At 42.7% G+C, this 16,615-nt stretch overlaps 1 protein-coding gene across 21 annotated transcripts in view; it reads left to right on the top strand.

Annotated features, from left to right (window-relative positions):
* The window catches only part of madd (MAP-kinase activating death domain), a 50,516-nt gene that overhangs the window by 12,977 nt on the left and 20,924 nt on the right, over positions 1–16,615 (top strand). For 10 of the 21 annotated variants that reach the window (XM_076078739.1, XM_076078728.1, XM_076078729.1 and 7 more), the window contains exons 6-19: positions 827–940; positions 1,021–1,101; positions 2,807–2,863; positions 4,051–4,223; positions 4,857–5,092; positions 5,185–5,341; positions 5,830–5,936; positions 6,018–6,223; positions 6,311–6,564; positions 6,811–6,950; positions 7,996–8,094; positions 15,748–15,856; positions 15,955–16,141; positions 16,236–16,386. In XM_076078739.1, the coding sequence (XP_075934854.1) occupies positions 827–940; positions 1,021–1,101; positions 2,807–2,863; positions 4,051–4,223; positions 4,857–5,092; positions 5,185–5,341; positions 5,830–5,936; positions 6,018–6,223; positions 6,311–6,564; positions 6,811–6,950; positions 7,996–8,094; positions 15,748–15,856; positions 15,955–16,141; positions 16,236–16,386 (2,071 nt within the window). The remainder of the gene's footprint in view (positions 1–826; positions 941–1,020; positions 1,102–2,806; positions 2,864–4,050; positions 4,224–4,856; positions 5,093–5,184; positions 5,342–5,829; positions 5,937–6,017; positions 6,224–6,310; positions 6,565–6,810; positions 6,951–7,995; positions 8,095–15,747; positions 15,857–15,954; positions 16,142–16,235; positions 16,387–16,615) is intronic. The other 11 variants (XM_076078744.1, XM_076078746.1, XM_076078745.1 and 8 more) reach the window with 4 other exon arrangements.

The raw sequence follows: 16,615 nt of genomic DNA, 5'->3' as shown, positions 1-16,615 counted from the left end.
AAAACTTAAATATAATATATATATATATATATATATACATTTCTAGTAAGGTGATATTAAAGTGTGCAGGTTTCAATTGACCCTTGGCTAAGCCCCGCCCCTCGCTGCTACTCTGTCAAGCTGTCAGAACTACGTTACCATCGAGCCCACACTGTCACTAACTGCACTACCTGTATAAATGATCACATTTTTGGATAAATTAAAAAGCGATTGCAGAGAGAAGCAGACAAAAGGGTCGACAATCTGTTTGAAGGAAATATTCAGGATTTTAAACTGTTTCAGCAGAGAGAACAAGTTAAAAAGATAAAGATAGAAGCTAAAGTCTACTGATGACAGTGTAAAAGTGAATATCGAGACGGAAGACAATGAAAATAAGTAACAGTGTTCCTGTAAAGCAGGGTTGGTCTTTATTCACTGTTACAAACAGTACATTCCGTATACCTTTGTTAGCTAGCATAGCATAGAGCTGCTAAGGCTAATTAAGTGCTAACGTACTCTGCTAATGTTAGCTCCTCAGGTTTTTACGTAGAAACGTATATCTCCTTCCAACCTCTCTGCTTAACGAGTGTCACTACTACACAGCTTTCGACCATCACTAGCTCCTAATGCACGACACCAGCCTGAACACGAAGAACATCTTGAAACCGTTGCATGAGAATCTATGGAGCAGAGCCGGACAGTTTAAAGTCTGTCCTGAGCTGGCCGATGCTACGCTACGATTAGCCAGGCTGCGTTCGAAGGCGGGACTTAACGAAGGGTCAATTGCAAATGCTCTCATTCGTGGCGACATCAAGTCGTGGCCGACTGGTGTGTTTTGTCCCCGCAGCTTCTTCTTGCCCCGACTCCCTACATCATCGGTGTACCAGCCAGCTTCTTCCTCTACAAAGCTGATTTCAAGATGCCAGACGATTTGTGGCTGGTGGACCTTGACAGCAGCAAGGTCGGTGCATCAACATTCTGCTCCACCCTTCTGATCCTGTTTTGAATGATTAAGCAGATGATTTATTTGTTCCTCTACAGGTTATAGCACCAACCAATGCAGAGATTCTACCACCTCTTCCAGAGCCTGAAGCAGGCGAGCTTAAGAAACATCTGAAACAGGTACTGCATGTGATTAGTGTCATTCCTCTTTAATTGTGATCAGTGTGGCAGCCGGCGCTCAGCACAAACCCAGTGCCTCTACTGGCACATAAGAAACCATATGAACCCAGGTGCTGCTCTGGAGCCGACCTTTCAATGCTGTTAACCGATTGCTTGTATAAATGTAAAACTTCTGTTTCAGCAGTGTGAAGAGTAGGGGCTTCCTTCTCCAACACAGGTGTATGTATTGTAGATGAGTGTGAGAGCATTTGAAATGGGATTTGTGGTGCACTAACGTGAACAAATGTGTTTTTTTTCCTGTTTTCTTTGCATGCTCTAGCTCTTGGAGGTAAAATCAGATTCTAGGACCCCACTACCCAAGCTAAACCTTTAGTGCTGCTAGTAACTAACTTACCCCTCTAACCCGGTTATCTAACACAACATCAGAACCTGGATCTGATTCATGGGAACACCTCACTTTTACGTACCTTTAATGGGTTAGTTTGTTTGTGTTGTTGTGTGGATTTGGTGATACCAAACTAACCCTTTAAAACTATTGATCCGTACCTCACACAACTTCAAAGTATCTGAACTGTCCCCTTTTATTTCACACCTTCAGTGAATACAACCAACACAGACCTTTCCTCAACCATCCTCGCAGACACGCATTTAGTTTTGTATGCCTTGAATCAGAGCCGGTTCGTTGGCAGTGTGTGTGTGTGTGTGTGTGATTAGCAGCTCCCTCCCATGTGTGTGTGTGGATGTGTGACTGAGAAGCTGGTGTGTAGGAGTGCGCAAAGCCTCAGTTTAGCAGTTGTATATTTGGAAACGAGAAACATAACAACATTAATATCTGTGATTGGCGAAAATGTCGCTGAAGATGGTTTAAGCGATTATCTGAAGACTGTGATGCCAAAGCAGAATGTTGCTCGTGTGAGAGTCACTAAAAATACTTGCACACTGGATAAAAAATAAATTGGTCCTAACGAGCGACTCATTTATTTTACTTTGACAAACATGGTGGTCGTGTTGTTTCAGCCCTGGATTTTTGTTTCTGAGCAGTAAGACGTTATTCAGGCTTTTATTTTATGCTTTATTGTGCAAGTATTTCATCTCTGTTTCTGAAAAGATCTGCTGTTTTCGTATCTGTCATCACCACTCCATTGTGACCACTGGTTTGTCCCAGCTGGTCACCATGGATGGCCTCCATGTGTCCTTTAGTGGCTTTTTTCTGTAGGTGAAGTCTGGTTTTTGGTCACATTTGTGCTTGTCTGTGTTCCTCACTGTCTTTCATGGTAAGCATTAAAAAACCCACATCTCTTCTCTCCTCATATTGCTCTTCCTCTCTTGGCTTTCACTCACTCTCTCTCGCTCTTACTGGCCGTCCATCACTTTCTCAAAACAAACCCAAATGTATATTTTCTTATCTCCTTTCTTCAGTAAATAAATGATGAAAGAAACGGCAAGTCGTATCTCTCTTTGCACAAAACAAATCACAAACATCGTCAGCAAGTTCGACCTATTTGGGTGTCGCCAGAATATGCTTATTTGCCGTCAGCGAAAAGCAGACGAATGGGGAAGTGCTGTTGAAAGGAGACTAAGAAAAGAAAAGGGAAAGGGCCATTGTTGTGACCGTTCCCGTCATGTGCCGTTCCAGTGTCAGTTCCAAGTTGTCATCCCAGGCCTTCATGTGACTCTCCTCGCATCTCTCTTATCCCCTTCCTAGTGTCTGGTTAGGTTGACCGTGATCACCCAAAAGCAGATCTTCTCCTCTGAAAATAAGGTTACTCATTTCTCCTCCTGTGGAATGTGTAATGCCCCTGCACGGAAATCTTCTCTCTCACATTATTTTGCTTGCGACTACAACTCGTCTCCTACTCTCAGGAGACGTGAATAAACTGCATAATCACAGAATGTTGCGGACCGGTTTTTTATTTCTAACACACTGCTTAGCTCTGGCTTGAGCATGACTGAATGTGCGTGCATCTATCTTGGCATCAGTGAGTGTTCTTCGTAAACCAAAACAAGATATGATGAAGCTAACCCACTTTGACGGAGTTTTAACATTCATGCAGACCCGGCCACTAAATGTTCCATAATGCTAAGCTAAACATTTGACCCTCGAGTCTGCAGCAGTTTCCCTCAAAGCAAACCCATGCATATTGACTCCCTTCCTCTCAGACGTGACACACCCACCAGAGGCATCAACATGCACACAACCGATCCCTCAGCTGCTGTTTGTAATGAGTCGAGACAAACTGTGAAAGCAGTAATACAATAATAATAGGGGGGGAGGGGTTAACTATTTAGATCTATTTTATTTTATCCCATTAGCTACATTTTCCATTTTAAGTCCCCATTCCAGTAGTCAGCAGGGCTGTCCCGAATACCATTTAGAGTTTTGGAAGTAATCAACAGCAAATATTTAGTAGACGGAACGGACTTGTGTCGTTAAAGCGGCACAGTGCTCTGTCACCACTCGGAGACATGCATTTTTTTAACGTGTCATTTTTTTGACGAGTGCGGGCGATGCACACACTCCTCTCCTCATCCCGGTGTGAGAGTGTAGACCTCAAAGTCCCCACAGTGTTGTTTGTATTTTTATTTTTTAATTCTACAATTACATTATTTTTTTCTCCAAAAGGTTTGGTGTGTTTTATGCATTTTTCTAATCCTGAGGGGTAAAACAAAAAAACAAAGTCTGAATACCAAAATTTTAAACCGAATAGCTTCCCAACTAACGGATATTCGGGTCCAGCCCTAATGCTCACTCACTTTGGCCCAAATTCTTTTCCCTCAAAAGAGAGGGCAAATATTCATATAAAGTCCCATTAAGTGTAAGAAATTGCTATTTTAACTAAATGTTGATGCCAATCGTGGGAGTGGTCCATCACAGCGCTGTGCGTTTTTTAAAAATTGTCTTTAATCCACTGCTGTGTTTTTAACGTGTGTCCGTGTCACCTGTTCTAGGCCTTGGCCAGTATGAGTTTGAACACACAACCCATCCTGAACCTGGAGAAGTTCCAGGAAGGTCACGAGATGCCTCTGCTCCCACCGGGACGAGATAAAGCCTCTCCGTCCTCCACCGAGTTCAACCCTCTGATCTACGGCAATGACGTTGATTCTGTGGATGTAGCCACCAGGCAAGCTATGAACGTTCCTCTCTGTCCTTTTATGGTGCGAGGAATAAAAACAAGGGAGAGAAAATGATTCACGAATTATTAGATGGAATTTCAGGGCCGATAACCGATAATTATCTTTTCGTTATCGCTGATAACGATTCAATAACCAATTAAATAATCTTACAAATGCAAGAATGTGAAGAGGATAGGTTCTAATTTTTTGTTTCTTTTTGTAAAACCCCAATATGTAGAAACCTCTCACCATCCCTACAATACAAAATACATTCATTTATTGTGAACTTGTTTGTAATTACAGTCTAATTAACTCCAGACTTGTGCTCCTTACTGTCGAGCATGTAGAGGCTACAAAAACATTAAAATACCTGAAACCTAATTATTGTAGCCGCTGCTCTGAAGTCGCTGCCTGCTCTGTGTGGAGCTCAGCCTCATAGAGGCAAAAGTCATCACACAAAACACCGTTTTAATTCTGCAGCCGGGACGTAATAATCGGCTGATATTCTATTATGGGAACAATAATAATTGTATTTTCTTACTTACCTGTCAATATATCAGCCACCAATATATCGTGCAATCCTAATTATATTTTGCATATTTACGATAAAAAAAAAAAGCCAAACTAACTTTCTTTTACAGGGTCGCCATGGTTCGGTTCTTCAACTCCCCAAATGTTCTCCAGGGGTTCCAGATGCACACTCGCACCTTGCGCCTCTTCCCCCGGCCCGTGGTGGCCTTTCAGTGTACTTCTTTTCTGGCGTCTCGGCCGCGGCGCTCTTGCTTTGCAGATAAACTGTCTCACACCCAGGCGGTGGAGTTCTATGGAGAATGGGCTCTGAATCCCACCAACCTCGCCTTTCAGAGGATACACAACAGTAAGGCTCATTTATGGTGACGGTGCTCCGTGTCTTTGTTCCGTTAAAGTCGGTGTTTTTGAACTTAATACTCTACACACTTCTGTTTTCAGATGTGTTTGACCCCTCCTTAATCGGAGACAAGCCCAAGTGGTATGCGCACCAGTTACAGCCAGTGCTCTACCGAGTGTACGATGGAAGCTCCCAGCTGGTGGAAGCCATGGCTGGTCCATTGGAGGATGAGGGCAACGAGTCTGACCCCACCGACAGGTAAAGCTTTGTTTGTACGAGCACACATGCGCTTATGCTCAGCGCGCTGTTTGTTGCATTATTACTACTGGACTACTTTATGGCCTTTATACAAGCATCGTAAAGAAAGAAGTCAAGTATAGAATGCATTATGAAGAAAGACTAGATGAATATCGGGTGAACAATATGATTTGCCTGCAAAATATTTACTCAAATGTAGATTTTTAAGACCTCTGGTTTCTACAGCATTAAAAAACAAATTGTCCGTCTTTGTAAAATCACATGCTGATAGTGATTTCATCAGTGAACTATTGTGACAGTCACGTCTGAAAGGTTACAAAAACTTAGACGTTTACGACCAAGTACTTCGACCACTTGCAGGGTCTTTGCGTTAGCCGCGATTACGTAATACTCTGGCGCACGCATCTCGCGCCGGCTTCCCTACGGCGAGTATAAACGACCCGTAAGAAACCGCAAGATGCTTTCCTATTTTTCATATACATTTGTTGCAGTGGCAGTGACAGCGAGGCATACGACGACTCCAGCTCGTCCTACTCCTCACTTGGAGACCTTGTGAGTGAGATGATCCAAGGTGACATCCAGGGAGACACTCCAAGTAAGTTGTTGTTTCATCACAAGTTCTGCGTTGACCATATTCATACCGTCCCTTTTTTAATGTTTGACTTTGATGTCTCAGGCTTGGACCCGCCTACCCACGCTGCACTGGGAGACGCTAGCGAGGTCGAGTTTCAAGACCTCCCCGACTTCGGGGACGGCCAGGGCTCCGAGGGTCCACCGAGTGGGGACTTGCCTACCGAACCCTCTGATGGACAACCTCTTCGCTCAAGCTCCAGCACAACTGCAAGCTCAAGTCCCAGCACGGTCATCCAGGGAGTCAACCAAGTGGGTGATCTGTCCAATTTATGAATTGAGCTATATACTTAATTGTCCATAATTCCCATTGATCTGTGTGCTCATTTTTTTTTCCAGGAGCAAGGGGAAGCACCTGAAATTGAAGCATCAGCAGGTGCCGCTTTACAGAACCCAGTCTCCGGGTTGGGCGGTCCGCCGTTCCACAGACCCGCGGTCGACGCCGGCCTGGCGGACCACGCCAACAAAAAGCAAGAGTACGACAACCCGTACTTTGAGCCTCAGTATGGCTTCCCCTCAGAGGATGACCCCGATGCAGAAGAGCAAGTGGAGTCATACACCCCTCGATTCAACCAGAACCTCAATGGCAACAAGTGTGTTAAGCTTGTTCATCACTTGAATGAATGCAGTATCATCATTCAAATGGGCTCTCTGACCGACCATGCAATGTTTCTCTGTCAACACCCAGCATGTCAGAACCCCTACCTACATTCATGGTGGTCTTTGAATCTGTGGCGGTGTGATGTGGCGTGAATGCTTGAGAGTTTCCCATAATGTCCGGTTGTGAATGTCCTGGTGTCTTTGACGCGCGGTAATGTCTTTTGGTCATTTTTCTTCAGGGCACAGCGTCCTCTACGTCCCTGCAGCCTGAGGCTCCCCGGAGAATCCGACGGGGAGGGAGACTCCCGGAACAGCTCGCCAAACTCCACCATTTCCAACAACAGCAATGACGGATTTGGAGGACTCATGTCGTTTGCCAGTAAGAATGTTTTCAGCCAAGTATAAAACATGGAAGGTGGGCTGATTCCTGTGGGCGATGATGAAATGAAGCAGCATAACCAAGGGCGTACAGCTTAGAGTTTAGTGCGATGCAGAGCTACAGAGGACTGTCTACTCCACTCACACCTCCCTCACCTGTTGTTACATCAGGAGGAGGAGGACGAGGGAAATGCACATCAACTCCAACAGTCATTTTGCGTCATGCAGCGGACGTTCATCTGCATGCGTCAACGTTTCCCTTGAATTAATTAGATCTCAGCCACATTGTTTTGGAAATGAAAACAAAGTTCTTGCCCACATCTCTTCCTGTCTCCCTCCATATTGCTCTGTTAGCTACTAACATGCACAAACAGTGAAGTGCGTTTTTATTAGAGCGATGCGGCGATTTAGATTTGAAAGCCTGGAGGGGGGAAAAACTGGGATTTTCATCAATTTAACATCCATAAACATAAATAAACAATGAAAACAGGGACACAGGATTAAAGCTGGTAAAATGCATTTTTCATTTCACTGAGTCTTTAAAGACCCAACACCCAGCTTGAGCTTGAACACACCCCCTCACAAATTCAGAAAGGCCATTAAATCCACAGTGTACAGTGGGTGTAGTTGCCTTCATGAGAGAGAACATAATGTTGCCTTGTCATGCAATTTTCTCTGTGCTTCTGCCAACACTCGCCGCTCGTACAGTGTTGTTCACGACCGCTGCAGGCAGCTGTTTTTAACACAAAAAGGAGAGTAAATGTTGCACTTTAAGTTCATCAAGTGACCAGAACGACTGGTTGGTTGAGGTATAGAACCGTGAGGCAGTAATTCTAGTGTATTACAGATTTGTACATTTACATATTTTTAGGGTTAGTTGCGTCTTGTTCAGATTGCTTAATCACTGAGTCATGATGACAATGAGGGTAAACATATTCTCCAAATTGTATGTGAAGGGTAAATAATGTTAATTAGGATACTTTTGGTATTGCATTTGAATAGTATTCCTCTTCTCTGACTATATATTTTTAACACTCCCTCGACAGGCAATCTTTACAAGAACCACGGCACCAGTTTCAGTCTGTCCAATCTGGCTCTCCCCAACAAGGCTGCGAGGGAGAAAACGCCGTTCCCCAGTTTAAAAGGTATGACGACACAAACCCGACCGCTCTCACGTCTGTTCAAGTTCCTCACGAAATTCTCGTTTCTGTCATATTCTTGTTCAGTTTTCTAAGGTATTGAGAAACTTTATAATAAAATGTTTTGTGTAGGACATAAAGGTACAGTAGGAAGAGTTGACAAAGTTGAAGAATGAGTCAATAACAAATGTAGTATTTATCGTTAACATTTGCATTTTTCTGACCCACTCATTTAATAATCATTCCATCACTGGCTTCATGTTTGCAGTCATGTACCTATTAATTAATAACACATTATTATGCTTTTTTTTACCATTGAACTTTAGATTACACTTTAAATACTAGGATTTTAAGATACTACACTTCTAAATAATTAATATAATGATCATAAATACCTTTATGGCCATTGCTTATCTACTAAAAATAATCCATAATTTATGTAAACTTGTCAATATGAAACAGTATAATTATTTTATTCAGCAATTGAATTATTATTATTTTTAAATTTTTGTCCTTTTCTGTCTTTTTGTTTTCAATTATTTTTCTAAATTACTTTTTTTGGGTAAAAGAATATTTCAATTTTGATGTTGAGGAGGAAATGGAGCAAGCAGGTTTGTAGATCTGTTTTCATAGCTTGACTTTCTTCCCGCTGGATTGCCAAACGGATATGGCACTATTTTAAAGGAGAATATTGAGGACTTATAAAAACAAAGTTTTTCTCTCACGATTAATAGGAAAATCCACTCAAAAGCAGACTTGATGTTGCCACAGTTTGTTCCTAATTTGAAGAGATGTTCAACTATTTCTCATGTGCAGTTTTTCTCATTAATTTGCCTTTTTTTCTCCTTCACCACCAGCTGAGAGTGTAGAATGTGTTCAAGCATTGGTACAAATGTGCACACTGGTAGCATTTGGAAGCAGATGAATGTGGCGAGGCAGGTCTCAGTCTTTTACCAAGCGAACAACGAAAGAGTAAGGAAGGGTAAACAATCCAAAACAACTGCAGGATATATGGTTTTAAGGACTCAGATGTTGATACATCAGATAAATGAATGGAAACCTAAACATAACAAAATAAATCCAACTACAGTCACATCTTTTTATCAAGGAGAGAAGGATTTTGTAGACAAATCTGTCATGCTTTGCTAAAGTTACAGGGACTGAAATTGCACTTGGGAACAGAATAATTTAACTGGTTAGTATTTATGATTTATTTTTTGGGTGATGAAGGGTTTAAGATGCTAATACGAATTCTGTTGAGGCTGGATTTTCACTTTAATTGAGAGAAAAACCAGGTGAAGCATGGTAATCTAACTCAATAGCTCCACTCCAAGTGGAATAGCTGCCATAGCAAATGTTCCGCCCCTTTGATTATGATGTGTTTTGTCTTTGTCGTTCAGATGACCCTGACAGCCCGGGTATGTCATGTCTGGTGTGATAGTCTTCTTGTAGCCCCCTGACTAGGAATCTCCTGATCCTTGACGTGACCTATACCTATCTTACACCCTGTTCCTCAGCATAGGACTAAGATAGAAGATCCTGTTCATGTCTTTCTTGTTTATCCGTGTGTCTTCCCCTTCTGTTCCTTTGACATTCTGCTTTGTGTGACTGTGGGAGTCTTTTTGATGCACACATACACTGTACATACAGTATATATCGTCCAAAGATTTCTTTTCTGACTGCAAACATATTGGTGTGGCATCTGCACATCCTTACTACTGTAAGAAGGATGCTCAGTCCGTTTTGAACTGCATTAACCTAATTAATGTTTCTGTGTAGTTTTCCAATGACGTTCACAGAATGGTCTCTCGGTGCCCCCTGACTCGCGTGTTTTTCCTTGCTTGCTTGTGTGGTGACTCCCATTTTTGAGTGTTTCCATCCCCTTTTGAGGTCACTCACTAATTTAACAAAAAGCTGTTGACGATCCCAGGTTTCCTAATCTCGTATTTTACTGTGTATCTTGATTATCTTTTGTGTTTTTGTTCTAAAAACAAGATTCCTGTCTGACACCATGGACAAATTCCACAGTAACGAATCCATCCATTGCTCTAGACTTACATTTTCACAGTTGAACAGGGCTGTTCAGCATTACATCACATGGTTCAGGCCACTGATGTGTATGTACAACAAAGTATGAGCTACACATAACTCATACTTGGTGCTGTACATGTTGAATGTGTTGGCCATAGACATAGAATAGGAGGAGAACGGATATTTAACTTTTAAAATGGCGATTGCTGTTAGTTTTCATGGTGACAACACACGTCAGTGGGGCTGTGAAGCGTTGTTGCTGGCTAGTTAGCTAGGTAGCTTCTCCTTCTCTAGAGTGAATAGGGGTGAGGCGGAGGGACCGTTAGACCCACCACGGATGCTGGTCTCCAGCACGATGTTCACGTCATTTTCTGTAACCAGTGTAGCATCAAAGCACGGTGGAATTAGCCAGCTAGCTAACTAGCCTGCTTGCTAACTTGCCAATTCCACCGTGCTTTAATGCTACACTGGCTACAGAAAATGAGCCGAACAAAGTTGTTACTTATCTGGTGATAGCAATGTGCTTTACTAAGCTGTGGCAACGAGTGTGGATGAAGCAGTAAGTTGTTAAATTTGACTCGTTCACTCTGTATCTCTACGCTCCGTAATCTTATGTCGTTGCTGCAAAACCTCACCTCAGTTAGTCTGCCGTAAGTCGGTTTAGTTTATACGGAAGTTAGCCCACTACAACAATTGCAATGGCAACGGTGCACATAAAAATGGCCGCCACGCTGACCATCCTACTACGTTGACTTGAATGGGAATGTCCGTACTACTCCTATTTTATTTCTATGGTGTTGCCAAACACATGGTCAACTTATCGAACACTTTCAGCGTTGATACCATCATCGGCACATATTGTCGTTTTCTCTTTTCTGTCTGTCCTTCTCCTTTTCTTATTTTCTTTGTTTTGGCGCCATGTTGAGTCTGCATGTGTGTTGTGTTATGGGTTGATGTTCAGACTGGTTGTGTCTGGGCCGGTGTCGCTCTCTCTGTCCACCTTTTGTCGTGGCACTAATTCTGGGTTCTGTGTGCAGTATTTGGGCTAAATTCTCTTATGGAGATAATTACAGAGGCTGGCCCGGGGAGCGGAGAAGGTGGGTTTTGCCCTTTTTAATTGAGTGAGCTGCATGCTTCTCCAAGCCAGTCAACTACATCTCCCAGCATCCCCTTCTGTCTACTCTCATTTCAGTCACCGTGTGTTTTCACGCCGCCATTCATATAGTGACTGCTCCCCTTCCTCAGACTAACTATTTCACTCCACCGTATGTTCGTGTATTTATTGAACTAGTCTTATCACGGGAACGTTTCAAAGGACATCCGTAATCACAGGAAAAAGTAAAACAATACACCATGCAGGGAAAAACCACAGGGAAGCAAATGAAGCGCAAGACAGCGAACAGGATGTTGAGATGCAGAATAAGAACACAATGAGCTAAGATAATCGACCAGCATGCATTGTTCCTCGTTGTTTTTCTTGTCCTTTATGCTCCCACAGAGGACAAGCGGGGGTTGGGCCCAATCGTGCTGTAATTGTGCTGTACACAACGAGCAGTCACGACGTTCACATTATGCAAGTTTTAAACCTAACTGGTGAACATCTTTATTGTTAGTGCGCTATATTCAGGCTTTTGCCCGGCGTGATGCCGGTTGTCTAGATGTTTGTCATGAAAACGCCAACCTGGTAGATGAGTTATGGTTGTGTCAACATTACAAACGTCTTATAAGGCACACTGTTGCAGAGCATTTTGTGTGTTTCCTTTGAGTTGTCCGGTGGAGTTGGGAGGGAACTGAAGCCGTCACTGTTAGTCAGAGCTAACAGAACTCTTAATTTGAGTAAATTAACTATTTTGAATTTCCAATGTTATTTCTCTATTTTCAAAACAAAACTTCACTTGTACTCTGAGGTTTGTAATGTTTTGTTTTTTGTTAGATAGGGTATAAAATGTGGATAACTTTAATAAACCACATAACTAGTCAGATGGCTCGCAGCAGACAACAATTGAAGACCTTGTGCAACAACAATAGTCACATGGAGTGCTGCAGGAATGAGTCCTAAAACTCATCTAGCCACTAGATTTAAAAACGGGATATGAATACAATCAATCAACTGATAAATAAAAAGCAAGCGATGCACCTAAACACGGGACCAGTAATACATGCAGTACATATGAAATAAGACCTCAAAGTTTCACAGTCTTGGGCTTAAGTGTCCAATGGAGCATCTTTGCTTCCTAAACTGTGTGGTTGCACATCAAGACCCATCTGACCAAACAAACAAACACCAAAACTAGTTATCCAGTCCTCATCTGTGATGGCAGCACACCCATCGGTGGTGCTGCCGTCATCTTAAAATTAATTATGACAATCCCATGAGTAAATCTTCAATCGACTCATAAAGTAGGCCACCCTAGATAGAAAACTCACCTCCAGCTCACATAATGATTTCATGTCTCCCTGAAGGCTTTCTCAGGTGTTTCTTTTCTTGTTCGTGCAGGTTTCCAATTAGGTTTGTGTTTTAAATGCTTACCTGTCCATCACACACTTTGCTGTTGTGTCTGCACCACTGAAAGTGTGCAGAGCTGATGATACTCAATAACAGAAGTGCGTAGGTGTTAGTCCAGAAGATACCTTCATTATTGGGGGACCATCCACACGGATATTTGGTGTCACAGCCAGTACGATATAAAGAAGATTGAATGAAGAATGGGATCAAAACATTCTGAATGGTACATGTTCAGATCCCCATAGATGAGTGATATTTCTGAAGTATTTTACGTATTTTTTTCTTTATGAATGTAACTTGAGTGACTGACTGAGGGGTTTATTATTATAATTTTCCACCCGGCCGGGTCAAATCCAGCCTAAAATCCGTCCGGTGTTGATGCTAGAGTGACACTTTGTCTGTAAGCTGATGTGTTAGTGCGGATGAATTGAAGTTTTTGCTGGTCCAGACTTGGGATTCAGATCAGCTTCGCTACGAACTCTGCCTTGTTACTCCGGTCGACAGATCATTTGACCCCCGAGGGTGAGCATCAATTAAAACAGCCTCAAAGTGTCCTCCATTAATAAACCACTGGGCTCTTCTAACTAAAGTTAAAAAGCTGCAGACCGACCAGCAAAGAATATTGATGAAAACCTTCAGAGACTTCTGTTTGTTACCAAGAAACTTTTTCATTTATCCTGAGTTATGTCTGGCCACATTCATATTGGACAAAATCCATAACCCTCCTCCTGCAGTAATGTTGACTCATAAAGAGCCTTTGGGGCCGGTGCGCCGCTTCTACTGCGATCACTTTATGATTTCTTCTCAAACAGCGAAGCTTTATTGGCTTTCAAACAAAAACATGCTGAAAAATTCCACTTGTGCAATCAAAGTATTGGTATTGGGAATAAAACCTAATTTCTTGTCCCCATGTCACTCCAGCAGTAATAACAAACAATAGATCCCCGCTGTCACATAAAAGGGACAATAAACAGGCCTGTAATGACAGATGTCAGATCAGACAATCTTCCTGTCCGCTGCATGTAGGAGTGTGCTCCTCCCTCATCCTTTCATGCCGTAGAAACACAATCAGCCAGTGACTGAAAGCAGAAAGTGTGAGCTCAACTTCCCCTCAGATCTCTCTTTTTATGTCTGTGGAGCTCAGGACCAAATGAACCTATCACAGTGTGGGGCTGTAGATATATGCTGGAGCTTGATGCTCTTGATCCTGCAACATTTTGCATACGATTTTTGGGTTACAAATCTAATGGTGTGATGATAGCACACGTACTTAATGTATTGTTGTACATGTTCCCTAGAGCTTTGACTTAACCTAAACCCACATAGGCCTGACCATATGACTTCCAGCCTGGTCGTATGGATACATTCCTACCAGGTCGGTTGACGTTCAGTCTAAGAGGGCTTATTAATCACTTTAACGGTCAACATTCGGAGGATTCTGGTCGGCTGTCTTGTCGTTACAAACTGTAGTGAGCTTGTTTTGATATTACTCGTGTAGTATTTCATGCGATGTGTAATATATCTTTGATTCAAAACTGAACTTTTCTGCAGAGCAGTCGCCATCTTGTCTGCATCGTCCAGCTTTCTGTGGCTTCATGTTCGTCCTTTTTTCTTCTTCTTACGCTCCGTTTATAGTGGACATGCAAAAATGAATGCTGCCTTTCTCTCAGTTTGTCAACATCGTGTGGCCGTCTTTCTTTTAATAAATGTAAAATATATAAGACCAACCAGGGATCTGTGTTTACGCTGTAGACGGTATATAAGAAGTGGACGCAGCCGCCTCGGTTTGTGGACTACTGTTTTGAAGCCTTGAGTTCGGCATTTTGAACGTCGCCATCTTGGTTTTTGGTTGTTGCTATCTTGTGTTTTTGCAACCAGAAATTACAATTAGCTAAATACAACTAAATGTTGAACAACTAAATCTTCAACAAGACATTTTTAGGCGACCAAAAATGTTGCAGTTAACATCATGAAGTGTAAACACACTGTGGAGGGGTTAAAGCTGTTAGACAAAAAAACAACTCCTCACAGACAACACGGTGGTAACAACCTGTCAATCGCAGTAGCCCCGCCCTAAATCATACTCTGCTTTATGGTCTGTTTGACTCTAAATGGACCATAAGTTACTAAATGAACATCATGCTGTATTGAAGAAGACTTGAAACTAGAGATTGAGACCATAAACTCATGTTTACAATGTTTACTGAGGTAATAAATCAAGAGAGAAGTAGTCATTTTCTCAGAGACTAATGTGAAAAATCGACGGTGTCTCTAAAGTAGAAAGAACGAGAGTCTTCTGCAACAAGATACGCCGCTCATTAATAAGCAGCTTCAATAAATGCTGCAGTGGTTTGGACTCAAGTCTGGGTCGAGTCTCATATGTATTCATTTGAGCCAATTGAGCGAGTAAAAATAAATCGACTAAATGTTTTGAGCCTCTTTAATCATCACAATATAACGCCAAAAGGATTGACCCAACCCCGGCTAGTGGTTCACTCTTCAGCATCGCGCGGCGTTGCTTTAGTGTAAAACGAGTCACCTCGTGACGTTGGAGTGCAGCTCATTTTCCTTGCCATCCTCTCATCTCTTTATTTTCTTTCATGCATGATGTCACTGATATAGTACACACTATCCTCCCTCTGACCTCACATCTCTATGCCGCTAATGTGTGATGCCAGCACCAAGAGCACCATTTGGACTCCCGTGCGTGCGCGTGTGTGTGTGTGTGTGTGTGTGTGTGTGTGTGTGTGTGTGTGCGCGCACCATGTCCCTGTTTGATTTGTCCTTCACCTCCTTTGTTGTAATAATAGACTCTTGCAGCTCCCGTAATGTGTCTGTTCTGCAGTAGATAACCTTCAGTAGAGTCCTCCTCACACAGTGATGTAAACTTTGATGTGGTAGCTTTAAAAAAACAAAAAGACTATTTTAAAAGTTGGTTCCTGTCCTGGTTTACTGTTCCTGGTGAGCTAGTGCCTTTGTGTGTGTGTGTGTGTGTGTGTGTGTGTGTGTGTGTCCACGTCTCTTCTTCTGTGTGATCTTCTGTCTAGTGACCTTGTTGTAGTCATTTTGGTTATCTGGCTCCGTGGTGTTCAGGAACCTCATTGTTGTGGTTCTTGTTCCAGGCGCTCGTGCACCTCGAGCACTTGTGGACCAGAAGTCTTCTGTCATCAAGCACAGTCCAACAGTGAAGAGGGAGTCTCCCTCTCCTCAGGGCCGAGTCAACAACACGAGGTAACGTCTTCAAAGATCGGAGCATATTGTCACATCGTGTCTTTCAAGCCACATCTGTTGAATGCGACCGCTATTTTTTTACTTTTGTTTTGATTCAGCGAGAACCAGCAGTTCTTGAAGGAAGTGGTGCAGAGCGTTCTGGATGGTCAGGGAGTCGGCTGGCTCAACATGAAAAAAGTGCGCCGCCTGCTGGAGAACGAGCAGCTTCGCGTCTTCGTGCTGAGTAAGCTGAACCGAGCCATCCAGTCGGAGGAAGACGCCAGACAGGAGATCATCCGGGATGTGGTGCGTGCTGTTGCCCTCCAAAACGTGAAACTTAACTCAAGAAAGTGTCATATCAACTCTTGTTGTCTTGTTGAAATCACTGTTTCGTGTTCAGGAGGTGAGCAGAAAGGTGTACAAAGGCATGCTGGACATCTTGAAGTGCACAGTTTCCAGTCTGGAGCACTCTTACACCAACGCAGGCCTCGGAGGAATGGCCAGTGTCTTCAGCTTACTGGAAATAGCACGCACACATTATCAAACCAAAGGTACGTCCCACACGCAGGTTAGCACCGTTCTTGCTGGATTGTGTTATTTATGCTAAGTAGATAACTGAAAGTCTGTCAGCCCTGTGCTATTAACACTTGTCCATGTCTTTGCTGTGTCTTTACATTAAGCCGTAAGCTGCTAGATTCACTAAAACATTGTAATTGTAAAGTTTAGATCTCATCTTTTGTTTCCTTCTTTGTCTGAAGCTGTTAATCCTCTCCCAGTTTA

This window comes from Anarhichas minor, unplaced genomic scaffold (assembly GCF_050575085.1).
Source record: "Anarhichas minor isolate MPS153535 unplaced genomic scaffold, ASM5057508v1 ptg000067l, whole genome shotgun sequence".
In the NCBI taxonomy this organism is placed as follows: Eukaryota; Metazoa; Chordata; class Actinopteri; order Perciformes; family Anarhichadidae; genus Anarhichas; species Anarhichas minor.
The sequence above is the reverse complement of the archived record's forward strand: the minus strand, read 5'-3'. Positions and strand labels throughout refer to the sequence as shown.